Source organism: Kwoniella dejecticola, chromosome 9 (assembly GCF_000512565.2).
Source record: "Kwoniella dejecticola CBS 10117 chromosome 9, complete sequence".
Lineage (NCBI taxonomy): Eukaryota > Fungi > Basidiomycota > Tremellomycetes > Tremellales > Cryptococcaceae > Kwoniella > Kwoniella dejecticola.
The window spans coordinates 479554-498167 of NC_089309.1; the positions used below are offsets into that span (position 1 = coordinate 479554).

General features: G+C 47.3%; 8 protein-coding genes across 8 annotated transcripts; 3 read left to right on the forward strand and 5 right to left on the reverse strand.

The window, feature by feature from the left end:
• Window positions 1-204: 204 nt before the first annotated feature.
• Window positions 205-1591, reverse strand: I303_107139 (uncharacterized protein; the record flags this gene model as incomplete). The annotated part of the gene is made up of 4 exons (XM_018409821.1): window positions 205-273; window positions 609-886; window positions 1118-1242; window positions 1308-1591. The coding sequence occupies 4 exons, from the start codon at window positions 1589-1591 to the stop codon at window positions 205-207; spliced, it is 756 nt and encodes a 251-aa protein (XP_018260824.1).
• Window positions 1592-2249: 658 nt separating this feature from the next.
• I303_107140 (uncharacterized protein) lies at window positions 2250-3032 on the reverse strand (the record flags this gene model as incomplete). Its single annotated transcript, XM_018409822.1, has 1 exon — window positions 2250-3032. The coding sequence occupies one exon, from the start codon at window positions 3030-3032 to the stop codon at window positions 2250-2252; it is 783 nt and encodes a 260-aa protein (XP_018260825.1).
• A 607-nt stretch (window positions 3033-3639) lies between these two features.
• I303_107141 (ribonuclease HII) lies at window positions 3640-5313 on the forward strand (the record flags this gene model as incomplete). Its single annotated transcript, XM_018409823.1, has 7 exons — window positions 3640-3799; window positions 3939-4010; window positions 4085-4239; window positions 4326-4382; window positions 4504-4700; window positions 4801-5043; window positions 5202-5313. The coding sequence occupies 7 exons, from the start codon at window positions 3640-3642 to the stop codon at window positions 5311-5313; spliced, it is 996 nt and encodes a 331-aa protein (XP_018260826.1).
• Window positions 5314-5530: 217 nt separating this feature from the next.
• I303_107142 (uncharacterized protein) lies at window positions 5531-9175 on the reverse strand (the record flags this gene model as incomplete). The annotated part of the gene is made up of 8 exons (XM_065969511.1): window positions 5531-6370; window positions 6471-6848; window positions 6918-7048; window positions 7117-7254; window positions 7320-7464; window positions 7792-8632; window positions 8784-9043; window positions 9116-9175. The coding sequence occupies 8 exons, from the start codon at window positions 9173-9175 to the stop codon at window positions 5531-5533; spliced, it is 2793 nt and encodes a 930-aa protein (XP_065825583.1).
• A 437-nt stretch (window positions 9176-9612) lies between these two features.
• On the forward strand, window positions 9613-9951 carry I303_107143 (uncharacterized protein; the record flags this gene model as incomplete). The annotated part of the gene is made up of 1 exon (XM_018409825.1): window positions 9613-9951. The coding sequence occupies one exon, from the start codon at window positions 9613-9615 to the stop codon at window positions 9949-9951; it is 339 nt and encodes a 112-aa protein (XP_018260828.1).
• Window positions 9952-10225: 274 nt separating this feature from the next.
• On the reverse strand, window positions 10226-11304 carry I303_107144 (uncharacterized protein; the record flags this gene model as incomplete). The annotated part of the gene is made up of 5 exons (XM_065969512.1): window positions 10226-10300; window positions 10371-10471; window positions 10571-10759; window positions 10895-10970; window positions 11122-11304. The coding sequence occupies 5 exons, from the start codon at window positions 11302-11304 to the stop codon at window positions 10226-10228; spliced, it is 624 nt and encodes a 207-aa protein (XP_065825584.1).
• A 410-nt stretch (window positions 11305-11714) lies between these two features.
• I303_107145 (uncharacterized protein) lies at window positions 11715-15158 on the forward strand (the record flags this gene model as incomplete). The annotated part of the gene is made up of 8 exons (XM_018409827.1): window positions 11715-11826; window positions 11902-11915; window positions 11965-12650; window positions 12717-14207; window positions 14299-14434; window positions 14512-14664; window positions 14783-14913; window positions 15056-15158. 8 exons carry the CDS (start codon window positions 11715-11717, stop codon window positions 15156-15158), a joined length of 2826 nt encoding a protein of 941 aa, XP_018260830.1.
• A 486-nt stretch (window positions 15159-15644) lies between these two features.
• On the reverse strand, window positions 15645-18342 carry I303_107146 (uncharacterized protein; the record flags this gene model as incomplete). Its single annotated transcript, XM_018409828.1, has 6 exons — window positions 15645-17404; window positions 17462-17598; window positions 17657-17805; window positions 17865-17992; window positions 18058-18146; window positions 18221-18342. 6 exons carry the CDS (start codon window positions 18340-18342, stop codon window positions 15645-15647), a joined length of 2385 nt encoding a protein of 794 aa, XP_018260831.1.
• Window positions 18343-18614: the final 272 nt, after the last annotated feature.

Below are 18614 nucleotides of genomic sequence, written 5' to 3' on the forward strand. Positions count from 1 at the left end.
CACTAACGATAAACTTCGGGCTTGTCTGTACGACGCAGCAGAATCAGTAATGGTCTGTACTTCTCTGTTCCAACAGAAAAGAAAGAAAAAACACGCACAGCGTTGAAAGTTTCTCATGTTAGCTTGCCCACGGATGCCAAATCAGCAAACCGTCGGTGTTGGCGGTAAATTGGGGGTCCAAACGGTCGGGCGTGCTGCTTACATTCACATCCCAGGAGCCATCATCCAGCAAAACATGATCCCATCTCCACCTGTACCAGAAGTCGACGGAGTCTACCATGGGAGGGTGACTCATCTTCCCAAAGGGCTCCCAGAAGTACCCAACTCGAAGTGTGGACAGCTTGCTACAGATGATGATTGCCGCAGCCTTCATGGCTGATCTCAACAGCCCTTCGTATTCTTCCAAGTCGTGAGTACGATTTGTAATGCTTGACTTCTTCGGTGATTTGTTGTATGTACATTGTGGTCAAGGTCGATCGATTGTGAAAGAAAATGAAGCGTCCAAAGATCTGAGATGGGGAAACCCTCGCCAAGAGTCCAGATATCGCATCTGTTGAATCAAGTCAAGTATCCTCTTCGAACCAGCACAACACGACGTCATCACTCACCAACAGCTCGTCCTTATTGGGACCCCCGACCGAACGCGAAACAAAGGACGCAAAGTCGAAGTCGAACTCGTCGTACGCACCGAATTCGATGATCCACTGACCGTTCGCCAGTTTAGCTCTCAAGTGCGCGCCATTTTGGAGTACACCCAGGTTGGTGCTATGATGACCCATCTGCACCGTCTCGACTAGAGGGAATGCGCTCGATATAGAGTCCAGCGCATCGTAGTCGAAGCAGTCTTCGAACAGCTGATTGATCGATATGTAGAGCGTTGAGACGCCTGAAAGATGTGTTCGCTGGTGTGAGTACACAGCTTTCAGTCTCAGCATCAATCTCCAAGTCAAAGACGTCTTCACCGATTGTATTGCTGGTAGGTGACGCCAAAAAATGTCGAAAAGCCCAGCGGGGCAGACATCGCACCGAACCTGATTGGCGAATGATGACACTTTCGGAAGTATGGGTTGTTGAGGGAGCTTTAGCTGCCCGTCGTTCCATCTTTCTTTATGCTGACAAATTAGGCTATCGGTAAAGACGAGTTCTTCGAGATTGTTGAGCATGCTGAACAGAAATACCAATGTTGACCAAGTCGCCGCCAACGAACGGCTCTTATCAGTAGGAATTCCGACATCAAGGCGTCTATGACATGAACCCATCTTCAATCCAATTCGAAGTCTCTGCGAAAAATCATGGATGAGACATACCTGACTCCATCGAGGACTGTTTGAGGGACCGCTGTTGTCCATGAACACAGCCGCTCGAAAGTTTTCAATTTGATGTGGAGACCTTTGATAGGGCTTAGTGTCCTCATTCTTCTGCAAGTCGATCTGAAAGCCACGTAGTCTTTCTGGACTTTGGGATCGATCTCTGATGCGTAGTTCTCCCAGTGTGGGTGGAAAAAAGGGATGGGTATGAAGTTGTCGGTATGTAGGAAGTATCCTATGTGTTGGATGGTCTCGTCAGACAAGCTGAGGAGTGAGGTCGGCATCTTGAATTATTGGCTCAGCTAGGGAATGGCTCGTAGATGAAGTTGCCCCTTGGATTGTATGAGATGTGGGGTCACATGTGAAGAATGGGATGATGGATGATGAATTGAGATATGAAAAGAAGAATAAAAGAAGAACAGTCAAATCGAGTATTTGAGTTGAGCTGACGAAATGATTCGACTTGCTGTGGGGTTTTGATGAGTGAAGCGCGTGGTCGACATCACAAAAGCGCACGAGCCTCCCATCAGAAGCATCCTTTGGTGTTTTGCGCGATGACTCGTGTCAAGCTGACGTGCCATTGCTTATATTTACTGCAATGCTCTGCTCCCAAAACGGCGTTGACGCTCGTGCGAGACGCATTTCTGACCGGTTTTTGATTGCGGATTGACAACCTCACAGCCCTTGCGTCACTCGGCTATACGAGTAGGTATGTGTTGTGCTAGTGGTATTGACAGTCATGTAAGAGATTTGAGGTTTTACAGTATATGCATTATGTGATTAAGGCAGGTAATTGTCCAGTACACTAGAATAGACACGATTTCCCTGAGGGTTTGGAGTCTTAAATTAGAGGTATCCTTCGCAGCCTACACTATTTGATGCATAGTGCACATGTTGCACTGGGAATTACTGCACTACTTTGTATTTAACGCCTTCTTATCGCTACGTAGGCTCAGCTGGCTGGGTAAAGGCCGAACTGGCAGATCCTGATGTTGACCAATCCTGACTATTAGACACATCGGATGCCGAAGTAGCATACGAAATATCTCCCGCATTAGGGTCGAAAGAAGAAGAAGACTCAAGAGTCGTATCTGAAGAGGTATAGGCCCCGTCCAGATTGATTGAAATGCTCGGCGTGCCCTCAATGGGCTCGGACTGCGCATCAGCGGAAGTCGTAGGATGAGTAGGCATAGCTCCCACCGTACGCGTTGGTGCTCTCCCAGAAAAGCTTGTCAAGGTTTCAGTTTCGCTGGACCAGGAGGAAGGATCAGATTGAAAAGCGTGTTCTGAAGTAATAGAAGTATCCTCTGTAGACGCCTGAGCGCTACCATCATGATCTTCCTGCTGTGAGGTAGTAATCGTAGGAACCGGGTCTACTTGATCGCCTTCCGAAGTGGATGTTGGTTCGGCAGATGGGTAATCTGAAGAGGAAGGTTCGAGAGGAGCAACAGTCGCAGAATCGATTGTTCCGTAATTACCAGGAATGATCGTTGATGTGTCTACGATTGAGGTGACGTATAATTCGGGAGTATCGCATTTGTATTGATTCTCAGGGCTGAGATTGGGATAGTCCGTACAATTAGGAGGGGCGTGGCCGTATTCGTGCTCTATTGCCGCTACGGTGGGAGTAACGGTGGTATTTGCTGTCTGAGTCGATGCCAGTCTAACATGAAAGGCGAGATGGAGTAATACGAGGACTGATGTCCGCATTGCAATGGGGGACATTCTGTGTTGTCCGCTTGTAGGAAAGAGAGAGGAGAGTCTGGCTGTCAGCAATGTCAATGAGCAGAAGGATTATCGTGGCCGGCACAATGGACTGTTATTTCACAGAGGATCGCTTAAGATCTTGCACGAGCAATGAGTAATTTTTGTACTTGACCCCTCAGCAAAGCTCAGTTGCAAAAGTGCGGCAGTTCTCGCACGACCAGCACTGCCGATCCTTTGTCCGGCCAAAGACTAAGGATGTTGACTCTGATCACTCTACCCCTTGCAGATCGATGCAAGGCAGCTTGGTCGGTCTCGGTGTTAGCAATGCACTGCTTACGTGTTACCTTCGGAACCAGTACTGAACGGTAAGCGGATAAAGCAGTCCATTGGTTGAGAGGTTATACAGTTATTATCTGGAGAGGTCCGTGCCACTTTGCCAATTGGTAGACCGTCGCGTTAACGTTCCACAGATTGACGCGTTTGATTTGGTCCTAGTCCGAACATTACTTTGTCTTTCATTGTACATCCCGAGCTCAGCTTACCAGTACCAGTGCAATTGACTCTAGCAGCCTTCAAGCATTCGAGATCACATAGGAAGAAGTCTTTTTCTACAAGAAAGCTCAAGATGACTGGGACTCATCCTATTGATCCCGTCAATCTCGAGCCCATTCCACCGTTACTCGATTCGTACACCTTCCATTCGAAATTACCTGATTCCGTAGATGGGCAAATCAAAGATGCGGACGAAGGATGGATAATGGGTATTGACGAAGCGGGACGAGGGCGTAAGTGATATAAATGTCGACAAAAATATCGCTTTGATTATGCTGATCATGATATTTTCGACATGTGTAGCTGTGCTTGGTGTGCCAGCTGTTTATTTACATTGTGGTGACCAAAGTAGCTAATAGGTTTGACATATAGGTCCGATGGTGTATGCGGCTGCTTATTGTCCGATGTCATTCAAGGAGACTTTGGAAGAAATGGGATTTGACGGTCCGTCCATTGTATCTCCTGGAATCCAGCTCGAGTATTCGAAGTTTAGCTGAGCTGAAGTCACACGTCACCAGATTCGAAGGCACTTTCGGCTGATACACGACAAAGCCTCTGGGAATCATTTGATAATCACACCGAATTGTGTTATTCGTCCACCTCTTTATCACCTCAAGCCATATCTGCGGGGATGTTGAGAAGAATACCGACCAATCTGAATAGACAGGCGGAAGTGAGTTCAGCATTCCCTTGACTGTCAATTATACCTTCTCAACCTGCTGTGGAAAGCCGCAAGAAGCTAATGACGTGGGCTGGCAGGATGCTACAGTCGGCTTGATACAGGCAGCAGTGCATAGAGGGGTGAATATCAAAGAGGTGAGTCATGAATACATCTTATCATCAGGCAGATATAGGAAGTATACGGCTTGATATGCTGCAGTCCCATCATTGCGCAAATGTAACCTGATTGCTTATGGATGTTTGTTTCCGCTCGTAGTGCTACGTCGACGCTCTCGGTCCCGCTCCTCAATGGCAAGCACGCTTAACAGCCATATTTCCCCATATCAAATTCACCGTCTGTCCCAAAGCCGATAGTCTCTTCAAGATCGTCGGTGCCGCTTCGATAGTGGCGAAAGTCACTAGGGACAGATATGTGCATGAATGGGTGGATCCGGAGGACGTCTTGCCGGATAGGTCAGTCCAGTCCGATGCTTGTTCTACTGCTTTGTCTCTTTCGTCTTCCTTGAGTATTGTAAGAACCGAAGAGCTGATGCACTGCGCGTTGCTGATGTAGATCTTTGCCTACATCCCTGTCTAAGAAGAGGAAAGTGGAAGACATCGACACTGAAAGTACTGAACATAACGAAGAGGAAGTGAGACAGCCAATAAATAGGGGATCGGGGTATCCCTCCGACCCCAAAACACAGGCGTTCTTGAAGGAGAATATAGATCCGGTATTCGGGTATAAAGGCATCGTACGGTTCTCTTGGGCTACTATCAAGGTATTATTAGATAAGAACGGGGTGGATTGTAAATGGTGAGTCTTTCGCACTGTGTTGATCGGTCACAGGTGGGACCGAAACCACTTTCCTCCATTTGCATTGACAGCGGAAGAGTTGTGTTTTTCACTTGACCACTCCCGATGTTTGGTTTGGCTTATTTTGGCTGATACATTACTATACTTGCCATGGGTAGGATCGACGATGATTCTCAGCCTTCAGCGCTAAGCTACTTCAATCCGGATAACGATAATGCCAAGCCTAAAATATGGAAAGATCTAGGTATATCAGGTGTTGGTGAACTATAATTGGGTCAGGCCTTCGCGTTGAGCGAGGTGAGATGCGAATCACGAATTGCCGTACTTTATTTGTTGTATATTACTTGGAAGTGCAATGTGGTGCATCTGCATAGTATATTCTGAACGAATAGTAGGACATAAAAGATATGCAAAACGAACGGCAATATCAACCGGGACCGTTGGCACCTACCAACGCGTATACAAGCGAATCGAATCTCTAAGGCGCCTACACCGCCTTATTATCTCTAAGCTTCTTCATCTCCTCCCTCGTACCTCTCTCATAGTATCGATCCCCCAACAACACACACTCAAACACGTTGGTCGTGAACGAATTCAGAAGCTGAGGATCATTCAAGTCCGGCTTATAAACCCCATCATTCAACTTATCTTCCGTATTCAACAGACACTCAAGCGTTGGTTCTTTAGCTATCAGCTTCCTAGCGAACGCTAGAGACGCTCTAGCAGTTTTCGCAGGGAAGAAGAGCGAACATTCGATTAAGCGTTTAGCGAATGCTCCGTACCTGTAGGAAGGTGATTTTCCTGAAGTCCGACTGAAGAATGTTAATTCGAGACATTTGAATAGGATTTCAGAAATTGACGAGGTGTTGGTTCCCTTCGAAGTGGACGAACGTAAAGGCGGATCCTCGATATGGGGGTTAAGGGAGATGGGTCGAAGTAAGCTGAATAAGTCGTTGATGAATTCACTCAAGTCGATATTGAGAGCTTCACCTTGTCCGCTCAAGATGTCGAACGCAGTGAGAATCGATAATAATCGGATCCGGATTTTCTCCTCTGATTGGATCGAGGTACTATTACTGTTATTGTTCCCGTGTGCGTTGTTCGGTTCGTCGTCCGTGTCATTATCGGATTGGGGAGTATCGTCATCGTGAGCTTGTTCACTTATTATCCGCCTCAAGACTGCTAATAGATCTCGGAAGAAGTCGATGTTGATGAAATGCGCGTAAGCTGAAATACCTTCCAATGCTGAGGAGAGTAAGGGTGTTCGAGTTGGAGATTTGAGAATGGAGAAGTATAGTACGAATAGATTCTTGAGTGTTTCAGTTTGCTAAGTTCACACAATCGATTAGTTTATTACTATTAGTGGCTGATCATTCAACCTTACCAAAAGTACGAATGTAGCTAGGATGGATTGAATGATGACTTACTACCTGTGCACGTTCCTCCTGATCAACCTCAGCTTCAGCTTCCTTCATCTCCTTCTCCACCTCTTTCATCTCCTTCTCCTTCCTTCGCTGGTTCTTCGTAGCCCACTTCTTCCGTATATCAGACTTGAACTTCTTTCCCTTGATATCATCCTGCTTTTTGTCCGATGCATTACCGCCTTTAGCGTTTTTACCTCTCTTCATCTGGTCTAATTCGTTTCGCAGTCGTAAATGCAATAGACAGGTCAAGACATTTGGATTCACTTGGAAATGCCTTTCTTTGATCATTCTTGCGATAAGTCTGACGAGCGTTTGCGAATGTACACCTGTAAGGTCTTCCTTGAATACTTTGATGAATGATTCCAAGACGATGTCGGAGTCCTAATACCACACCAATATCAGCTTTGAGAAACCTGTCTCCCTTCGTATTTAGCAAAAGGGATCACTTACACTGTCCCAGCGTTTCCTTCCTAGTCTACCAACCAGAACACCCATGATATTCTCACTGAAGTTGAAGTGCGTAATAGACACCAGCAACTCGCTCATACACTTCAAGCTCAGACTAGCGAGTGGTGAACGACCTAGACAGATCAATCCGGGGTCAGCGGCAGAAGTGGGAGTGTGGTGTTTTCAGCGAATATCGACTTACGCTTGATCTCCTGTTCAAGCATTTTCAGATACCCCTTATAACTCCTGACTAACATCTTCTCTCCTTCCCGCAGACGTTTGACTTCATCTCGCACCTTCTCGGCTTGTTCGATTTCCGTCAATTCTCTTATTCGATAGCCTGAGAGTACATCAGAGGTATCAGTTGAGTTCTAAAACGCTTCGGTTTCGTGCGATGCGACTAACCGGGTACCAAATCTTTGTATACTGCCAATTGTGATAAGAATGCTAAACCTCGTATCGAAGCTGGGACGGGTAATTTGCCCTCTCCATCTTCCAGAGATGGGACAGTCGGTAAAGCGAAAGTTGATAACCTGGTCAAGACAGGTCCCTGCGGTAACGCACAGGTGTCAGCTCATGCAATTGAAGTCTTGCGACCTCTTTGAGCATTATTATTTCGAACATTGCCGAATGCGCCCGTCTGCCATCTGTGGTGCCTGGGCCTTTTCCCCTTCACTCCGAGTCGCCTCCTAAAAATCTCAAATTGGATCTCTAACCGTAATCATGCGTTCTCCATCGGCGCATGACGGTCCTCGGCCCCATGCCTACTCCAATATCTGTGCGTCCCACAGACATCCTTTCCATTCACTTGGTGTCCTTGCTTAGGTGGTAGGATAGCACTATTGTGAGAAGATCGGAGACTGAAGGAAACGCTCACGATATCAACCAATTCTCCACCAGCCAAAATCTCAGCACCAAGATTCGCCATCTGTTCTTTCGCAGCTGCCAACTTTTCCGCATTCTTCCATTTCTTCTCTGAAACAATCTCCGCTATACCCATTCTACCGAATTTCCCTTTTTGTCCAGCCATCTGTTCAGCTTGCGCACCATCATCCGACTCTTCATCCTCTTCGTCCTCCCCCTCTTCTTCATCATCATCACTTTCAACTGGTTTCTTTACGGGTTTCTTCGATGGGGGTAGTGCGATCTTAGTTGATCCTTCTACCATCCTTATCTCTCCCGTAGGCAATTTGATAGGTAATCTACCGACCTCTACTTCATCTTCATTACCACCTGCTTCTTTCTTGGTAGCCTTTTCTGTCCATTTGGTGCGCGAGTTCAGCTCGTAGTCCGCTTCTTCCTCTTTCTTGCCTTTCCGCCTCTTTCTATCTCGGCCCGCTGCATCTCCGTCTTCTGGTTCTTCATCGTATTCCGAGATATTATCGAATTCGGCAATGACATCATCTTGATCTTCATCCTCATCTTCGTCTTCGTCTTCGTCTTCTGTCATGTCTAACGAGGCTCCTGAGTCGTACACACTGCTTCCCCCATCGTCGTCATCATCGTCGTCGTCATCGTCCTCGTCGATACCTGATCCCGAGCCCATATCGACGTCCGACGCAAGGTCTGAATCGAATTCCGGATCCGTATCGAAATCGTAATCATCTGAATCAGACTGTGCTTCCGGTAAAGGGATTTTCACTTTCTGACGCTTTACTCTCGGTAAAGGTTCGCGAGTCTTGGATAGGTCATGTAATCTTTTGGTCTCTTTGACGGATCTATACACATACACGGAAGAGTGGGCATCAAGTATCAATATTCTACACCCTTAAAGACAATCCCAGTCAGGGGTTTTTTGGTCTCCGACCTCGAATGGTGATAAAGCAGGGCTGTATGAGATGTGGGTACGCTGCGCAACGAGACACTCACCTTGACAAAGCGTTCTCATCGACCCCAACTAAGAATCTAGCACTTCCTGCACCCAGACCTTCCTCTTCGCCTAGATCGTCCTCGTCAATATCTGATCCGGAAGCATAACTTGTTTTAGGAATTGGAATTGATTTTTGATCTCGTAGTTTCACTTTCTTAGGCTGATCGGGTTTCCTCTTTGGTTTCCCTGTAGGTCCCGTCTCTTGCTCATCCCTCTTAGCATTGGGCTTAGTAGAGGTTTTCGCCTTCTTATTTCCTCCCTACAAATCGAACGTCAGACGATCAGCTTACGACGATGAGAGCAGGTGAAAAGGGTGGACGGTACGACGTACTTTTGCAGAAGGCGGAGGGGCTTTGCGCTTCCCTAATGCCTTAGCTGATGGTTTTGCCATCTTCGGTCGTCACTCAGACTTGATACGGTATATTTGGTGTTTTGAGTAGTCGAGCGTATGGATGAATGCAACTTTGATTGTTATTGCGCTTGAATGACCAGAGGAAGTTGACTTTGTGGACCAACTTGATCAAGGGCGATTTCAAAAATTCTCACGTGACTTGTCAACTCTTTGGTTCCGTTGCCGCTGTGTGTGTGGAGGACGTTCAAGTTGGTTGTCGACGATGAGGAAGCATAAGATCAAGGCCATCAAGGGAATATTCTACAAGTACACATCTTCACAACCAATCATCCAGAACATATACATCCGGCAGATCAAGTCAAACAAGCACTCGGATCCTGATTCTGCTGCCATTTTGGTCCCTTGAGCATTCTGGAATACAATCACGCAAAATACGGCTATTCCCATTCATCGCAATCAGCTTGTCGTTATTGATTATGGCCTCCTCTCAACCCGTCAAACCGGTGAAAATTGAACCCGATCAAGTTTACCTTCAAATTTCATATACCTCGTCTGAACCGCCTTCTTCACTTAGGCTCAACCAACACGCAAACGCAGATGGCCCAGAAGCCAAATATCTAGGTCCCGTGGGAGAGTTGACTGGAGAAGGAATCTATCAAGTCCAGTCAACACACGGATCACCTACAAAACGAGACGACGCATCATGGGTTCAGAACCAAAAATCTTTCGTAGATCAAGTAAGAAGAGCGCAAGGGGTCAAGGGGGTCACGGTCGTTGGACCACCGCGAGCTCGTCAGAAGCGAGATGAGTTCTAGTTTTACTTGAGTCACATATGACAGGCGACACTAAACTGGTCTGTGAATCAGTGAACGGCGCTTGAAGGACGTAGACTATTTAGACGTGAATGATATCCGCTGTGTATCCTTCTGTTCACACACAGTGCGTAATACAACTATACATGTAGACATAACATATTGTATCATATAAAGACAAGATCACTGGATCCTGTATCGTAGGACTCTCAAGCACGGATGTTGTGTACAAAACAAAGGAAGGATCATGGATCGGAGCAGACGTTGCCCGTGTGCTTTAGGGCGGCAGACTCGAGATCTCTTCTCGGACTGCTTGAGCTCTTTGCGCACGTTGTAATTGTATCGGTGCAGACTAGATTGCGGGACCAAAGGTTCAGCATATGCATACAATGGGATAGATTTGACATGTCTCGTGCACTCACCTTGGCCACTTCCGCTAGGTTGTCAACCACGACCTTGAAAGTTTCCTTGACCTCTTCATGCCTTTCTGGAGGAGGTATCTCTTTCTGCAATTGTTTTTCGTCTTGAATTTCCAACGTCATCAGCCATCAGCCGTAAGTCCAATGTAAAGTCCAATGTTGAGAAAAGGTGGTAACAGCAGATTATCTGTAAATCTACTCACTCTCCTTCTCTTCCTCTTCATCAGGATACCACTCATTATGCGTTCTCCTCATTTGCAAGTCTTCCTCTACGCTCAGTATCGATTCTGGTAAGGTCTTGCGTTTCTGCGCCATCCTCGTCTCCCAATCCACTCGTTCTGTTTGTAAACCCCAAATGGTTCTATCTAGAGTTTCGTCGAATCCTTCAGTAGCTATAAAACATATAACAGGTATCAGCTTCTTACTCCGTCACCGAGGAATTGGAGAGCGCGGTCGATTTGCCCGAACTCCCATAGTAGGTCGAAGGAATGAAAGAGAGGAGGACTAGAAATAGGGCTTAGACTCGCCCTCAACGAAATCTTCGTATTTCTGCCCGTTGACTTGTAAGTTGTATTTACTCATTTCGAACATCTTATCGCGTATCTAGAGGTGAATACACAAGATGAGTTCACTGCAATGGTTGCCCGTGCTTCTCTGTTGATGCGATCCAAACTTCGGTGCCACTTGTCTAGAGCATGCTGCACTAACGTGCAGAGCGATGGACAGAGGATGCATTAGGCCCAATTTGACTCACTCTGCCTATTCTACCTTCCAGCTCATTGCGCATAGCCTTGGCGGCTTCTCCATCTTTACCTCCAGACATCGTAGCGAGCCTCGTCTCCATAGCACCCATCAAGGCCAAGCTGACGTTATCTTTCACGCGAAGCCATTCTGGTTCCCGATCAATGATCAATCTGCTCAAGGTGGGCTCATTCATGGTTGCGATGAAGCTCTGGACCTGACTTCTGATGAGAGAGCCTGATTCTAATCCAAACCTCGTTTGTAACCTTGACTTCTGTGTCGTGTGGTCTGACCGGTCTCCTTTGTGCTTAGCTCTATATGTTCAATGTATGCTGATAAAATACGCTTTCGTACACCAAGAGTCAAACAGGTGCTTTGTTTTTGACGTTTGTTTTTACTTTTGCTTTTGTTGACATGCGCGTTGAGTCTCAGACTCAGAGAATTACGTAATGAGCTTGAAAGTGCTAATGTTCGCGTGTGACTTGTGATCGGATGAGTCAACTGAGGTATAATCAGGTTGTTGCTTTCTTGCTTCCAGCTCATCCTTCATCACGCTTCGAGTAAGGACAAATGATATCCCCCTGCACCCGTAGATAGAGGACAAGCATGTCTACAAGAGCCATGGGACGACAGGGGGTGGGTGTAGGAGAGGCGAAAAACATGGTTGACGAAGATAGTTTAGGGGAAGATACCGAGCGGCAATTCGCAAAGTTCAGTGGTCAGTTCATCGGAATCACGTTGCTCTTCACAAATGTGTATATCAGAGCTCACGATAATATCTTTCCATGTATAGACATGTCATCAGCCGTAAGCTGTGGGATTCGAATCCGGTGCTATCAGCTGACATATCGCATAGATCAACGGGATGGGGCCGATCTTAACGAATCTTAAAGCTCAATGTCGATCACTCGAGAATCGGCAGAAGAGCCTCGAGACCGACATAGCCAATCGAAGTGATCATATCGTAGACCTGAATGGGCAGATAGCATTACTTACATCCAAGAGAGATGATCTAAGGGCCGAGTCCGATGGGTTGTGGTTAGCGAGCTCAGCCAATCGCGGATTATCTGCTTCATCATCCGGATCTTCCTCCTCGATATTGGAAGGCGATGTACAAGGTAAACTCAATAGACGAGTATGGCTCTTGGAGGAACAAGTTAAGAGGTTGAAAGCTGAGAAAGTAGAATTAAAGAAGGAGTACGATGAAGAAGTTGAGCGGGAACGAGCTATCTCAAGTGGATTGAGGGATAGGATCTCTGATCTGGAAGTCAAGAGGAAAACCCTGAGAGATGACAATCAAGCTCTTCAGAATCGATGTGATCAGTTGGACGCTAAAGTGAAAGATCTAGAACTGGAGAAAGGGGAGGTAGAGGAACGTAGTACGAGGGATTTAGCGGATCTGAATGATTCGATCACGGCAGTCAGGAAGGAGAATGAACACCTGAAAGAGGAGAATCATGACGTCAAGAGGGAAAGAGATAATGCTCTGGCGGAGATTGGCAAGATGAAGGAAGAAGCGGACCTGGCTCGTAATTTGAAAAAGTGAGCTGGAGTCACATGTCTCGCTGAGTGATTCGTGCTGCCAGCTGACCAGAGTGCGCTATGTAGTCCCCCAAGCGTATTGCAATCTCAAGATCCGAATGTGCCTTTATCTCAACAGTCGACACAACCGACTACTCCGACAAAGGGAAAGCCTAGCAAGGCATTCACTCCACTTCTTCAGTCCCCCTCAGCTCGAAAAGCGCAGCCCATATCTCCGACATCGATAGCCAAACAACACGCTCTCCTACAAGCCAGCCACGGACATCTAGCTCAAACACACAGAGCGCTCAAGGAGGAATACGATAAGATCCGAAGACTGTATGCGGAAGACATCGAGCATATGAAGAAGTATCAAGCGTCTCAAGCCGAGCGTAAGAAAAGGAAAGACGAGAAGCGCGCCAGAAGAAAAGCTGAATCGATTAGAGGAAATACCGCGACTCCTGCTTCGGGCCCAGTGGACAGTTCTGGGCAGACCTTGCAAGGCGTGGATATCCAACGACCGAACAGCGTCCTTGTCGAAGAGAGCGAGTCTCTGCATCGCGTAGAGGCTTTGAGACTTAAACAGCTTGATAAGGTGGGAATGACAGACACAGACGAGGAAGAGTATCTAGAACATGCACAGCAGGAGAACATCGAAGAGTCAGCACAACAATGGATGGTACCACCTCACATGTCTAGCCGACAACTTGTGCCAGCGATTAGGAGCATCGAAGGACCCGGCAACAATAGCTTGGCGCTTCACGGGGTCCAGTACCAGTATCCAGCCGACATCGCCCACGAGCAGCCACCCGCCATACAGCGCCCTTTGAGCAGAGCTCAATCAAGTATCAGCATTGGCCGCAGCAGCTCTCCAGTTCCTGATCCACCCAGAAAGCGTCGTGCAAGCATGTCAACGCCGCAGCAGCAGCCTCAGCCACTTCAATCTGCATCACGACGCGTCGTACAGCCCGCTCACGTCACGCCATGGCTGGGCTCGACAAGCGCTTTTCCCTCATCATCCTCGGTCAGACCCAAATCTACATCGACAAAGCGCAATCAGGATTTCATCTCGGATGATGATTTTGCATCACCCCCTGACGCATTGGCCTCCACTCCTACAGTCCACAGAATACAATTGATCAGAGACCGCACTGGCGAAACTTCTGCCATGCCTCCAACGTCGCTTAGGAAATTAGCCATGCAGCATCAGATCACAAAGCACGACGCGCAAACTCCCCTTCGTGTAGAGCGAGAGATAGAGCGAGTACGGGAGCGCAGTCATAATGCTACACCTGGTCCGAGTATGCATACAACAATGCCAATAGCAGGAGGTTCTTCGACTCCACTTCGTCAAATGGCATACACCGAGGAAACTCTCTCAACGTCAACGGCAACGGCTACGGCAACGGCAACGGCAACGGCCAAGAAGAGGAAGATACTCGATCTTGGTACGGAGGGCTTGACGCCTTCTGAAAAGGCTCTGAAATTGAAGAGAATAGCTAAGATGCCGACCAGTGCCAAGAGGGAATTGTATGCGGAATATAAGGGGAAAGGTCGATATGTCAGACCAGATGAAGCGTGAGTCAAGTTAAACTGACCTGACATCCACCCGCATCTGCAGCAGAATTATGAGTCAGGGTGAATAGCTAATCTTGCTTTGGTCTGATAGTCAACAAAGTGTAAGGGAAGAATACGAGATCAACCCGTCTCAGAACGATGGACAGGCTTTTGCGTTCCATGATGTCCGCCGAAAGCGGTCTGAAAGGAAGAATATGCATGGCGGTGATTGTGAATGCTGCAAATCCGTGAGCTATGTTGTTTCCTTCTTTAAAATCTCGGTGCCTGTCTTGGAGAATCTTCCGCTCATTTGCCTCTCACTCAGTATTACGATTCAGTCGGTGAATTGCCAAGATTCAACCAACCTCCTAAGTGGAGAGACGAAAGTACCGAGCAGACCTCTCATGGAGGCGGAGGGGATGACGAAGTGCAGGGTGTTCAGGATCATCAGAATCTGGTATCGAGACACCGTGAGACTGTGAGTTGTATGCGAATGTTCTCGTGGTCACTCCGTCATTCAAAGGAATACTCGCCTCTCCGTTCCAACGCTCGTAACCGACATGTGAGTTCGACTTAACTCTACATTGTATGGATAGTGGGTCAGGGCACCGACACCTCCAGGATTCTGGAAGATTGGATTCCCGTCGACGCAAGATGTAGAAATGCAGAATCAGCAGGCGGATCAGATGGTCAGAGAGAAAGAGGAACGAATTAGGAAAGAAGCCCAGTAAGTTGAGAGTCCAGGTTGATTTGATACATCCTTCATCGCCTGCCCGTCATTGGTCCTGCAGACCAGACGGAGTGTGTATCTCAGACTCAGTACGAGCCACAGTGGCTGATCAAGTTTGCTTATGCTCATTGCATTGTAGACAAAGGGATGGGAAGTGGAGAAAAAAGAAAAGAACGTCGAACGAAAACGAAGGAAAAGATGGGGAGAAGTCGTATAGAGGAACAGGAACGCCCGTAGCGTAAACCAAGATTCAAGACTCAAGATCCATCCAAGACCCACCCAAACAAGATCGAACATACGAATATAAAAAATCAAGTCCCAAATCTGTAGAAGCTAGGTTCAACCCCAATCGTATTCGTAGTTGTATTCTTCCAGACTGATTTGATCGATCATTCCAATCATCGTGTTATGTTATCTGTACTGTACTGTACTAGTACGATCATAGTGACCATCACCCATTTAATTTTTCGGTTCTTAGTCCCATCAATCGTAATTGTTCGTTGTATTGTTATACGTCACTTTGCTCATTCGCATTGAAATCATTGAAATCATTCGTGCCATCATGTCAAATGCATCACATGTTCATGTCACCTTATATCGTGTTGTCAAGATACGTCATCGTCAATCTCATATGTACTCATCATAGTCCATATGGTCATAAGAAACTAATATTGTACCCATCTATACCATATTCCAACACCTATCGGAGATACTTACTCTTTAACGAATTACTTCCTCCTGAGCGCACTTGGTATTCTGGGCACAGGAGGCGGTGTATCTCCATGTATCGTGACCGGTCTAATTGGCGTTCGAGCTCCATCCCTGTCTCGTTCTCGAGGAGCAGGTATACCAGTGGGTAATTCGTGTACACCCACAGAGGATCTTCGAGTTGATCTTCTCAATACGTTGCCATTCCCATTGCCATTCTGGGAAGAAGATAGGGAAGTACTTGTATTACCATTACCGTTACCATTACCATGATGTGGTCGATGGTTGTTGAATGATGGTGGAGGGCCTTTGCCTATGCCCCCTAAACCTAATCTGCTTTGGGGTCTCGATGAACTGCTAGAAGACGAGTGCATTGGGATGGAAGGTGAGGGGGCTCTGAGTGGGATGCGATTGTATTGGGGAGCAGAAATGGCTGAAGGTGATATTGGTCGAGAGCTTGAATTTGAGCTCAAACTGCTTAGGAGGGAGGGAGACATTGGTCTGGAGGAAGTGGGGATCATAGATGGGGATATTGGTCTAGAAGAACTTGCACTTGCACTTGCACTTCCGCGTGTGCTCGCGACTGCACTTGATGAAGGGGTGGTTGGTGATAGAGGGGTTTTGCTGATGCCTGTTCTTGTTGGTAAGCCAGCTGCAGGATTGTTGGTGGTGGGGAAGGGTACGGTCGGATGCCGGTTGGAAGGTTTTCTAACGACTTTCGCAGCTGCTGATGTCGAAGCCGAGGTCGAGGTCGAGGTCGAGGTCGTTGATTTGCCCAGTCCATTCGCGGTTCCATTCACATTGGTGAGCGGACTAGGTATACCCGGTCGCGAAGGTAATGACCTCTGCGAAGAATTTGATGCGCTTGATACTGCTCTGGCAGCTGGCGGTTGAACAGTCGTATTCACACCAAAGGTAGCGTCCAACGGAGACAGCGGTTCTTCTCTTGTGATAAAACCGTTCGTAGTCGATGTAGTAGGTGTAACACTGAAATCATCTTCCTCCCCGTCAACTAACACCCATCCATTGGGCGACATGAATGAACTGTTCGAGCTGGTCATTGGTGTACCACCTCCAGCCTGACTTTGAGCCAAAGCTGTCACTCTAGGGTTAACGACTTTGGCCTGTTGCTTCTCTTCTTTGTTATCCTTATCCTTGGTAGATTTCCCAGAAGCAGCAGAAGTCGATCTAGCACCGAAATTGAGGGGATTCGAAACGTTCCTCCTGGGTACTTTCGCTACACCCAGTTTATCATCTGTCGCTTTCAGCCTAGCTTGAAGATCGTGCAGAAGCTTGAAGCCCCTTGATTTCGTTTGGTTGTGCGAGGCGACGCGGACCGTACCTGGAGACGCGGTGTTCGCGAGCAGACCTGCCCTGGAGCGGGATAGACCGGCCGATGCAGGCGATCCAGGGGTTTTGGCGACGGCAGCCAGATTTCTGGAAGTGGTTGAACGAGATAAAGAGGACATGGTGGGTGATTGAGGGATAGATGAGTTGAAGCGTTTAGCGATTGGAGAAGCCATAGGTATTGAGGAGGAAGTTGCACTTCTAGGCAGCCGCCTCGAGGGGGACTGTGGGATTCCACTTGATTGGGATAATTTGTAAGGAACAGGAGGCGGCAGTGGGATACTTGCTGGATCTATTTCTTCTACTTCTTCAGGAAGATCGACGGGTTCTTGCATTGGTGAGGAAGAGACGGGTTCTGAGATGGAGGAAGGGGGTGTAGGGAGGGTCATTCGGGATAATTGGTCTCGCAGTATAGATATCTCATTATTCGCATCTATCGCAAGTATTCAGCATGTGATAAATATGAAATTCGTGGTCTTCAAGTGCTCACCTCGCATATCGTCTTTCAATCGCTGGCATTCTTCTTCGACTTCCTGCTTCTGAATGATCTCCTGCTCCAAAAGCGTCTTTTCCTCGATCGCTCGATTGTATTTACTTTCAAGATCCAACAATGATGAGACGGCAACCCTGGTTTAATTCTCCGTCAGCTTTTATAGACCAAAGTCTCCTAGAACCTTGAGCTGACCTTTCGTTTCTTTCCAGTTCGTCGTTACCCATCTCTAGGTCTCTTAGGGCAACAAGCGTCTTATCCCTTTCCGAACGTAGGTTATCCATTTCTCTCTGCATAGCAGCTGTAGTTGAGCTGTGCATCTTCTGAAGAGCTATTTGTTTGCTCTACATTCATGACCGCAATCAGCTTGTAGCATCACAGAGCCAGAAGAAGAACAGCCTACCTTCCATTCCTCCTTTTCCAGCTCCAGGCGTTTTATCTTTTCCTTCAATTCCATCTGGACTTTCTCGACGTTTGCTAATTCAGCTTCCATCTCGTCCTCCAGCTCTTTGGAAGATTGTGTGAACTCCTCTGATTTCAGAAACATCCATATGAGCTATGCGCCTTATATATGGAGATCAGGACAAGAAGCTCACCTAATTCAGCTCTGGTCTCAGATAACATGTACATAGCTTGCCTATACTTCTCCCTGTAATGCGATATTTCCTCTTGAGGGGATTCAAAGCTACATAAGAAGTCAGACTTTGCAAGCGAAGGACTAAGCTGGGACTAGCCCGAGGAACGGTACGCCTAACTCACGTTGCATTCTCTTCCTCATCCTCCCAGCCCATCGTCGAACTACTGGGCATCTTATGTACGGACGAGTGGCCGAATCCATTCGCCGATGGAGGCGGATCAGCGATCGGCAGCCCAGCTGACATGTTGATCGATACTTGGGCGTCTTGAGTCTGTATTGAAAGAGTGTAAGGTACTATGCGGGATATCTAGCGTTTGAATACTTGTTGAATGCTATTCTATTCTGAAGATGTCAACAAGCGTTTGTCGACTAAGTTAACGTTATCAGATGCGGGGTAGATTAATTGGGTGGCAACTTTTCCTTGAATGCCACAGAGGATATTGCCGCGGGATTAGCTGTACGGTGAAGATGTGTTATTTAGTGTCTCTTGCTCTCTCTGTGCTGCAAGAGTTGGAT